This window comes from Euprymna scolopes, chromosome 25 (genome assembly GCF_053919585.1).
Source record: "Euprymna scolopes isolate OS-2025 chromosome 25, ASM5391958v1, whole genome shotgun sequence".
Classification (NCBI taxonomy): domain Eukaryota; kingdom Metazoa; phylum Mollusca; class Cephalopoda; order Sepiida; family Sepiolidae; genus Euprymna; species Euprymna scolopes.
The window spans coordinates 38,212,701-38,224,501 of NC_136506.1; the positions used below are offsets into that span (position 1 = coordinate 38,212,701).

Below are 11,801 nucleotides of genomic sequence, written 5' to 3' on the forward strand. Positions count from 1 at the left end.
CCTAGGATGAATGCCGCTGGCATGTATTGGTAGTACGCTCTGTTAGTTTTTATGTACCAATATTTACCAATGACATTTTATTTATATTATAATTTACTTATTTATTTGTTTAATTTGATTTTCTTCTTTTTTTTCAGGTGGTCATCTTGATCCTGCGTTATGTCGGACTAAATTAAACGACGAGTACGTACCTCAGCCAGACATCTACCGGCTTGTTGGCCAATACATTGTACTGCACCTTCAGTAAACAACTCCATTATATCACATTCACGGACGCTTGTCCTGTAGTCAAATATTCACCCGGAAAATAGAAGGAAAAAAAAACAAGAAAAAATCAAAATAAACGAGCCTTTGTTTATAAATTTACATATGTATGTATATCGATATATACGTGTATATATTGAATTATATGTTATCCACACAACCTATCAGTGATAGGCACGATCCCTCCCGTCGATGCACGAGTCCGGTTACCCACACATAGCACTGTGTGTTTATATATACACAGATATATATATTTAGTTGTACATATTTATATAAAAGAAGAAAGAACAAGAACAAAAAGGAAAACAATAAAAGCAGGAAAAACAACAACAACAGCAACAAAAATAAGCCCGCTATTAACATAACTGCGGTCTATCGTAACTCTAGCTTATTTTCAGCCTTTTCCCTTCGGTTGATTTCGATTCAATGAAAATAGCCATGTTATGTCCAAGAAGGAAACGAACAGACACGGCAATGGACTATGGTCCTGTCATTGACATCCAGAAGCTAATCCAGGATTACGTATGGAAGGAGTTTACCCGCGATGTCTGTTGCATCCAAGGGATCTTTGTCCGCCGCAGCGATTTCATCATTGACATTCCATGGAGCTTCTTCGAGATATATCATCGCACAGTCAAGTTCAATCCACGATCAAAGTTGGCCAGCGGGCTTCGCGACCAAAAGCAAGTGGTCCTCTTCTCGACCAACTTTAGAAACAACACCCAAAAAGAGCAGTCGTACAAGTTAAAGACTCAGCGCCATACCAAGGCGACTACGACCATCACCTGCCAGCGGGGTTACGTGGTCGGATGCTGTACAAACCTCTATTTAAAACTACAGCTGCCCGAGAAGTACTCGGACTGTGGCGTGAGTGCAGGGCTAAGCGGCCAACTGACCGTCACCCGTCCCCCAGGCGAGACGATCGAAGAGACCTACATTTGGGAGACGGACAGTGACGTAGTTGTCGAACCGAATTATCTGACCGAAGCGAAGATTATGCTAACTGAAGACGAGATGGTAGCTGATTTTGAAGTGCGTTCCACTCTTCGCATGCCCTCCGGTGAAGCTCCTGTCACTGTGCGGCGTAAAAAAGACATGGAAATCCAGGGTGTCGTGATGATTAATGACCTAAGTGACGTTTTTGCTGATTGTAACGTGTCTATCCTTGAGGTGGCTACTGGCGACCGTAAAGTCACGTACCACATTGAAATTACTACAATAGGAATTCTACAGAGTATCCGTTGGCGAAATCAAAGAATCTTGCTCGAGTCCCACCCCATAGACCTCGACTCGAAGGCGGCGGAAGGTGCGAGGGAACCCATTAAGCAGACTGTCTCTCTTGATTCAAAAGAGAGGGTTATTCCTATAGAATCCAAAGAGGTTTGCTCGCAAATCCTGCGACACGCGACGAGGTCCATGGAGGCGACTACCGTGCCTCCGTCACCGGAGAAAGACAAAGCCGAACGGACCGAGAGGCCGGACAGGTCTGAGAAGGGTGAAATATCCGAAACTAAAGACATGCGCTTCCCGAATATTCCGACCATAATTACGGAAATGGCTGAGGACCCCCAGTTGCCTGGCGTCATCAAACTGGGGGAGAAGGACGACGTATCGCCGATGAAGAGGGCTATTCCTCCCAGATCACTGTCCAGACGTCAGAGTGTTCCCGTGGCTCTAAAGACTGGGGACCTTCATCCTGGCTCCCTCCGTCAAACGCGATCTGTGGAAGCTACGTCCGCTGCCCGGAAGAGTATTGAGAGTCCCACGAGTCTGGCCAAAGTAACCAGTGTGTGACACTTTTTCAAATTTTAAACAAATCCACCCCCACCTAACCCTAAAGCACAAAATAATAATAATAATAATAATAATAATAATAATAATAATAATAAAATCATTGTTTCCCTGGAAACCCCCATTACCACCACCTCTTAAACCACTACCACCACCGCCTCCATTTAACATTAAAATAAAACAAAACCAAAAATTTCCCCACCCCGAAATCGAAACGTATCTAAAAGTTATAATCGTGTTTAACGAATGAGGATTTTAATTTAGGAGTTTAATTTCGATTATCTCCCCTGGGTTTTCATAAATATTTCGAATTTTGGTTTAAAAAGCTCGAGGTAGTATATATATATATATATATATATATATATATATATATATATATATATATATATATATATATAGTTACTGGAGAAAAATATCTATCCCGGGTGAGTAATAACGTTTTAGAATCTTTTCCGAATATTGAAAAGGTAACATGTGTTTCATTTTAATATAATAACATTTTTAAATAAAATGGTATTTTGTAGTTGATAGAAAGGGACTAAACTTTATCATACGGGTGATGTTTTTTTTTTATCTTCATCATCAGTTTTTGTCCAGCTACAATTCTCTGAAATATCTCATAGGGGAGAAGTAAAAATAAACGAAGTCCTAACATCTGTACCCATTAAACTAACTTAAAAGCGTGCAGCTTCCCGGGTTGAGAATGGGTGATATTTCAAAAACGCACACACCAACTAACAAGGATCTGAATCGTTATAAACATAAAACCTAGGTCAACCTGATGATCTTTGACCTGCGACCAGAATCTGGCATATTACCCGCAAGTATTCACGAAGGAAAGGGCGTGAAGATCAAATTTTAATTTCTTACTTAAAATTCGCGTTATAAATGGGATTTATATGTGGAACCGAGTGTTGCGTAAAAATACAGCCGAATTGGTGAATGAGACAAGAATATATTTAACCTGAGATAGCTAATTATTTTTTATATATTTTAATATTGGGAAAAGAGTTCGAAAAATGACTGAACGTTACAAGTAGGTTTGATTGATTTGTTCATCATTTCACCAAGTCGCGAAGTGCTTCCATACGCAGGCAATAGAAGGGACGAACACATTTTTAAAAAATACAACTCGTATGATATCATTCGGTTATAGGTGTGGGAAATGAATAATGAAAAAAAAAACACATAGTTCAAGTTACCTTTAAAACACAACTTTTAATTCAACGAACACGTTTAAAACAGGCATCTTTGTTGTGTTGTATCATAATCCAATTATAAGGGCTGCTAACCTGTAAATTCGATATGCAAAAGTAAACCTGGGTGTCAATAAATCATATTTGTTTATAAATCGACTTCGACTGTCCCAACATGAAATTAATCTGCGCATGTCACAAGTTAAAACATTGACAGTTTACTAATTTACTATATGCACAGGGTTTATTTTGTTACATTTCATGGATAAAATATTTTGTTTTATAAGTAGAGCGTGCGTTCCTGCAACAAGTATATAGCCGTTTGAGAGCAACTACGAAGAAGTTTATTTATGAAATTCTGTGGAAAGTACATAGACTCGTAAGAGAGTAAGTAATTACAATTAATATATTGATATATATTCATACTCAGGTATCATTTTCTAAAAATAAACACATTGAAATTATGTTTTTGCAGCAAAATTAGTCCGTTACGAACTCATTCTGAATAGCCTTCATATAAAAATAGGGTTCACGGAGTCTGATTCGAAAAAAAAAGTTCAGTAGTATTTGCTATATTCCTATTGCATGGACGCCAAGCGTAAACAGCTGAAGACATTATTCGTTAAAAAATGTACTTATGAAATATTTTCTTACGTTATTATGTTGCGTTAATTACTTTAGTGTACATTAAAAACATCATTAAGACTTACGTCAGATTCGAACTCGCATACTGATATCGTAAAACCTATTGTCTTAGTAGTGTGTAATCTTCCAATTTCTTTCTAGTTAACCAACCACATGTTTGCATACGTGCAGACAAGCTCCAAACATTTTAATATAATACTAGCCCAATGCGTAAAAATTACTCTGTTGCATCTAACAGGAATTTTTGGCATCTATTCTATGGACACCCGGCCTGAACGAAGCCTGACAAAATTATTGCGAAACTTTTTTCGAGTTGAAAATACTTATCTTAATACTTTTGTGCATGTATTTTCAAAATATAACTAGTTTTCGTGGTCTAATTAAAAATAAAAACTGTTTGTATTATATCTTATATTTCCGTTGCATGGACGTCCAGCGCAAACGGCTCACGATATTATTGTACCATCTTGGTACAGAACATATGCCACACTTTGATCGTGACTCGAAGCCTTAAGAGGTTTTTTGAATTTCCTTTTAGGTGGCCGGCCGATATCATCTTCTAAAAAACATTATTATTACACAGGTAGAAGAAATAAATATTAAACTATTGATTTTAACATGACGCCCAGCAAATGGAATGTTTATAGGATGCTCTTAGTGGGTGCATTAGATTGAAAAATTTTAAATTGAAGATAATTTCAAATGGTTAATACTGACTTGCCTTGAATGGTGCATCGCATGGTGCGGTGGTTCCTTGATACCTGAGAAGATACCCTCGCATGCAAGTTATCGAAACGAAAAGTAATTCAATACTTCAAGCAGAAATTTGCAGCGATCTGGGTAAAGGTAACATTACTAGTTTGCGGATGATGCATCGTTGAGTTATATTTGAGGATCACATTTATTGAGTTGCTCGTTGCTCTTCCTAAAACGCGTTCGGTGATTTATGCTTGATGGCACGTTATGGTGTTTCGCCTGTTTACTGCTTCGATTAGTTAGCATGATGACAAACCATGCTATTCACTCGTTCTTATACATCTTATTTAGACGATCTCACTTCGCCAATATCAGCAATCATATAGATTGACCTCAGAAAACATTAAAAAATGCGTAAAGACAATAAGAATGATCTATGTTACTTTTCGTTAATATTATTAAATAAGACCGTTATTTCAAGTAAAAAAATGACTATCACTAATCATACATTAAATCGGAATTAATTACGTTTGAAATGCTCAACTATACTCCAAGAATCGAGTCTAACAGAACGGATGCACTGCTCTGTGGAAACATGGGGCGTATTTAATCTGAAACGATACGAGATTTTCTAAAGAAAATTATTTTTTTTTAAAATTCAGTTCAAGATTTTACTTTGTTTCATTTCTCATGATATCCGATCCACGTTTTTATGTGTTTCGTGCTGCCATTTTCTTTTTTTGACGGATAATTATCAAAACGTCGACTTTTTCCCATATTACTAGATAATAGTTAGGAATTTTTAACCCAAAATTTTCACTATTTGATAATATCTAAAAACACAACACAAAAATATTTTTTTTCACCTATACAAAATACTTTATCGTATTATGGCGTCTGATATCCACCTTTCTGATTGCCACAACGTCTAAGTTTATTAAATAACGCTTGGTGCTATTCGGTAGACGAATAACCACTAAATACCCTCTGATAGTTTGACCATGTCATAAGCAACGCAACTTTATAATCATTGTCTTGTTGAATATCGATTTTATCCTTTCGATGACGTCCATGCTTATAACTTTTCCCCTGTGATCGGATTCTTAAGATGGAACGTTACTGGACTTGGAAACTTTCTAGACGCGTTGTGTCTTCTCCAAGTTTTTCGGGTATCGCATCCATTTAAAAGTAATGGGATGGTCGTAGTATTATATATATATATATATATATATATATATATATATATATATATATATATATATATATATATAATAAAACCTTATCTGTTTGTTTATTCACATCATTACATATATATGTATAATATATAGAGATATGCTATGACGGCATATGTGCCTTTCGATGACATCACATATGACGTCATCCCCTATGTCATCTATAACGTCATTTGCTATGATGGCAAATAGCGTCACGTATGACGTCATATCATTTATATTACGCATTATTGTATCGTATATTATTATATTATATGCTATGATTTCATTATGAATAAACAAACAAACAAACAAGCAGACAGAGGAATAAGGATTTATTATAATATATATAGAGAGAGATATAGAGAAAGAGGCATATATATATATATATATGTGTGTGTGTGTGTGTGTGTGTGTGTGTGTGTGTGTGTGTGTGTGTATAATTAGTTATGTTGGAGCGGGAGAGAGATCCAGGAGAGTTCTTTATTATAAGGAAAATCCGAAAATAAGAGCGTATTATCTATGTTTTGTTTACAGAAAGTTTAGATGAGATAAGTGATCGGTACCGTCGGTTTCAAACCCGATAATTAGAGAAAGTTTGAAATACCAGTATCAAGCCTGCGAAATCATTGTTGCTTTCACAACGAATTTACTTGTTATCAAGGTGTTCTGTAACCCGACACCCTTTATATATTCTGGTCTATCCAATAATCTGCTGACCATAAACGGAAGAGATACGCAGCCAGAAATTAACTTCGTTGTTCACATTGGAAGTAAAGAAAAACGATACGGACACGAGTGTGTGTAAATATAGATATAGTCTTACAAAGTTTAGAGCGATGACAACAAGCGAATATGTAACCAGGATTGACCAACAACTATTTATCGATCCTTTTATGTCTTATAGTGTCCGTAATGTTTGAAAATAAATTGCACCAAGGCATTGCGCATAACTACCGTCAAAACGCACAGAACCGTAAAACTAATGATGGTTAATGGAAACCTATTTCTATTGTATCATTATGTTCGTAGTAAGTGTTCGACAGAGCTCTAATCTATCGTCCCTCTGAGTAAAATATTAGCAGCAAAACTTGTCGGTATTTAAAACAAAGCGGAACTCGTTTGAATATAGTTTGCTTCCTAGAGCGTCCTATCTGTGGAGGAAAAATACGGCGAAACTGCTTACCAGTCGATTATAATATTGTCCTCTTCAAGTCTAATGTAAACAAATACTTGTTGAGCCGTCTTCCTGGATAAACAATTCTTCCCAAAGAAATATTATGCCCAACCACTCGATTCCGTCTAATCATCGCCCAACCGATTTTTCTTAAATCTTGATAAGCAGTGACCATTTAGAAAAAAAAAGAAGATAAAGAAACTATCTGATTGAGAATTATAACATTGGTTTATTTCCAAAGAGCACCGTATTTTCCACTTTAAACCGTATATGATTCCTGAGCAAAGGTGATATAAAAATGCGAGCAGTTAAATATGGTCTTAATTAAGTCAAATATACATACGAAACAAAGAAAGACGGTGAGTTTTTCACAATATACTTAGTCGGGTCTACAGTAAAGTTAACGTATCCTCTCGGACAAAAACAAACGGTTTTTAGTATATGGAATTCCCGTTATAATTATTCGTAGTTAAATGGAAAGTGTTAGGCCTATACGAACACAAAGATTTCTAACATTTCCATCTTCTGATTCCGAACTACCATATTAGGCTTAAATTAGTATTTTTGGAATAATTTGATAAACAATCGTTGTCTGAGTTCTCGATCGAATCGGATTATTTTACTGTCTTAATTTTCTAGAAATTTGAATCCAAGTTATTGCATTTTAGTATTCTTGTTCAAAACAAGTTTCTGAAATTGGTCCAAATTGATCACCTAAGGATATGTCTTGAAAAAAAATAGTGAGAAGTGCAGTAAAAAAAAGGTACACCATCGAGAAGATAACATGTGTGTTTATCGAAGGCGCATCAGTCAATCATCTAATTACTGGGATCCAGGGCATGTTGTCTTGGAGGCAGTTAATGCATGATCGATCGTCTTCTGCGGTAAACATTGAAAACGGTTGACGATGAAATATGGCAGGCAAGTTCGAGCGAGAATTCTATTCTCAGACAATAGCCATTATCTTGATCTACAGACAGACACTGCCACACTTTTAAATCCATATAGTCAACGATGAGCAAAGAATTGATACAAATTGCGATATATTGTCTAGTTGTACGCCGACATGAAGATGCCTTTTACAGATTAAGTTTAAACATGTCTTTGCATTAAAATATTCTCGGGTGTGTTTAGTTTCAAAATAATATTTTCGGATGATTTGTACGAATTTTATGTTTTGTATTTGCGCAACATGCCAAGGGTAAAACGAAGCAGCTTTTTTTGCAGTGCGTAAATATTTTAAATCAATGCGAATATCGTGGTATTATGATCATTGCATATCTAAGTAACCGCCACTAAAACTATAGTTTGGAAATAGAACATTGAATATGTTTTGTGTGGGGGGGTGTTAGTTGCGTTAGGAAATGATTATAGCCAAATGGTTTGCTTAACTCAATTGCTCTCCGGTTATCCCGGCATTTGTTTCCAGTTGCCCTGTACATACACTACACTTGCCACTGGTATTTAACAATGTCGATCCAGGAGAGGTGTGGTTGGGGATTGTGCTCCTCCTGCCTAAAAAAATGTCACGCGCAGGCATCCCTTCGTGGGTATCCATAGTCTGTCAAAGACTAAAGGACCCTGTTGCTTAACTGAAAAATGAAACAAAAATGATAAATAACCAATGTTGAGTTTTGTTCGATAAGGGTGCATCATAATAGCACAAAAAATATACGACATAATCACAAACTTGATACAGCATAATCACGTTTAAATACAGATTCTAGTTGGATCACCGAAGTTAAGCAACGTTGAGCTTGGTCCGTATTAAAATGAGTCTTCATTTGAAAATCCCAAGTGATGCATGGGCTTTCTGTTTATATCGGTAGTGTTTACGGTCGTCCTAGACTTCTTGTTATGGGACTCAAACAGATCCGTACAAAGAGAGGCGTGGTTGGAGATAGCGTAACCCGTGAATCACATTTACACGCGCAACCACCCTTACAGAGTGTATCTGTTGTCTTTCTGGACTGAATGAAGGCATTGAGTTATATTACAGTTTAATATAGTAGACTTTGGGTTGAAAACTGAGGGAAAAGCGTCTAACTAGTTAATCGTAAAGCATAATAATAATAATAATAATAATAATAATAATAATAATAATAATAATAATAATAATAATTAATACAATGAACGAGTAGTCATACATGTGTTTATTACAATCAGTCTTTGTCAGCCAAACCGCAACGATAAACGGCTGTTGCGAGAAGTAAAATTGAGTTGAAACTAAAACAGGCAGACGATACTAGAAATCCAGAGATGTCATTCTAACTGCAGTTAACAATATGTAATTTTACCAATAACCAGTAAGTGATCACAGATAATTATACGCGGGGAAACTACTTTGGAGTAAGGAAGAAAAACAACAACAACAACAATAATAATAATAACCATAACAACTACAACTGTTGGTAACGCGCCGGTATAAGTCCGGGTAAAATTGCAACGATGCGGAATTAATAGATCATTGTATCATGCCCTGCATATAAAGATTCACTTTCTAAAATAGATATAACCCGTGAATGACCGAATAAAATGGCCTGCGGTATCCAATAATGACGTTGTCAGTGACCTATGAGAGATATCGCACTAATATGTATTAGCGCCAGCATATCTTATTCAATATTCGCACGTTCTCAAATCTCTACTAATAACTGCCTTGATTTATTCGTCTGTATAGGAGGGCAGAGTTAGACACAATGTTCTTTATGATGTTGACAAAATCCAGGCTCTTTTGACTGGGACAAAAATATAAATTTCGATCGTCTTAAAAAACTCGTTCGTCAGCGACTTATAATAAAATAAATACAACGCATTGACCCCAGCGTACAACTGAGAATAACCTAAATGTTCCTATTTTCTTGCCTCCTTACGTTTAGTTGCATCTAGTGAATTGCGTTTAGAAATTGTCGACAAGATCGATGTTTAATGTTAGTGGAACCCAACTTCCTAAAACAGGCACTATAGATAGAGACATTAAACTTTCTATAAAAAAAAGGCACTATGAATAGAGACATTAAAAAATCTTACTTTAAGACCAGCCAAGTTTCGAGAAAGGTCTTTTAATATTGTACAATATAAGGATGCGACTTTAGTCCATATTGTACAAAAAAATCATTTTAAACAGAATGAGGACAGAATTACCGACGGTAGATATTAATCCTTTCATACATCGGTTTTAGAGATATTTTTAATTAGAGGACGCATGGGAGTTTCTAGTGTAAATTACACAAAGTGCAAATAAAGTTTTTAAAATCCATTTTAGACTGGTAATTTATATTAAATTGTGTATGATTTGCGGTATTCGAACTGTGTTCATTGTAATACTTGTGGCTAATATAAAAATGGTTCGGTCGATGTAATCCCCGGCCTCCTTATGTTCCTTTTGGTGTAGTTGCTACTTTTTTTAGTAGTGGCTTGAAGATTCAATATCTTCGAATACGCGAAAGCACTCATGTGGGAATATATAACGGGAAAAACAGTGTAAATTTGACAAATACAAAAATAAGGGAAATCTGGTCCAGACTTCAAGAGAATAACGACTGTTCATGGTTCCTTCGTGTAAGGTAATATCATCCATCGAATCCAACCCGGAACTGCGTAACCCAATTCCCAGTCCTCATTGTCAACCCGCATTAAACGAGAGTACATATTTAAAAACATGCTCCTACATTCATTTAATGTACCATACCATCACGCATTCTCCTTTTAAATCTCTAACTCTATTATGGAAACGTAGGCTAAATGGGGTTATAACTAACTTTTAGCCATTTTGTTTGGTGGGGGAGGAGAAGTTAAAGCTCAAACGGACAGGGGAGGTAATCTATGAGATTATTATAAACAAAAATCGTGAGGGCATTTAAAATTTTTTAAACATCATTAATTGAATTAAATAATTTACGAGCGAGTTAGGGGGTGAATAAGAAAGTGCTGTTTTGTATTTATTGTTTTTTATTGTTATCATTATGTTTTGATTTATTTTTTACCCTCCTGCTTTTTGTGAAAGAAGCAATAACAATAACAATAATAATATGTGTGTATATATATGTATATATATGTGTGTACATATATATATATAATCTTATATATATATATATGTATATATTCACATATATGTATATACATATAAAACATTAAGAAGAAAAATTAAGTTTACAAGCCAAAAGCTTCTCTAAACTTAAAGCAAATATAAATATTAATATTTATATAGTAATCCCAACCAAATAAAAAATGCTATATATATATATATATATATATATATATATATATATATATATATATATATATATATTGGAATGGAAGAGAGGACAAACCGTAATATATAAAGGACAATATACCATAGGAATTAGGAAACACGTCAGGAGGCTTACATTTGTTTTATTCTAATGAGAAAAAACTTTTTCGTCTCGTTTTCACGTGATTTTGTCTTTTATAGTTTATGCTTTGTCCACTTTTCTATCTATTTATTTTTTCTATACATTCTGTTGGATTATATCTTTACATCAATCTATTTACTTATCTACCATTATATATATATATATATATATATATATATATATATATATATATATAATTTTCTCCCAATCGACAACTCCGACCCCATTTTAAAGTTAACGCACAAAAAATGAAAAGGATAGACTGTAGACAGTCTAACCGATATGCTCACTGTTACAGAAAGCATTTTAAATTATCGTAGGTCAGTTGTAATGTATATATATATATATATGTATGTATATATATACATATATATACATATATATGTATACATGTACATGTATATATGTATGCATATATATATGTATATATATGTATGTATATATA

At 35.0% G+C, this 11,801-nt stretch overlaps 1 protein-coding gene across 2 annotated transcripts in view; it reads left to right on the top strand.

Annotated features, from left to right (window-relative positions):
* LOC145247335 (uncharacterized) overlaps positions 1 to 11,801 on the top strand; it is a 1,131,631-nt gene that overhangs the window by 1,026,853 nt on the left and 92,977 nt on the right. For both annotated transcript variants that reach the window (XM_080108996.1, XM_080108995.1), the window contains one exon: positions 138 to 2,050. In XM_080108996.1, coding sequence (XP_079965122.1) covers positions 691 to 2,050 — 1,360 coding nt within the window. In that variant the 5' untranslated portion in view covers positions 138 to 690. The remainder of the gene's footprint in view (positions 1 to 137; positions 2,051 to 11,801) is intronic.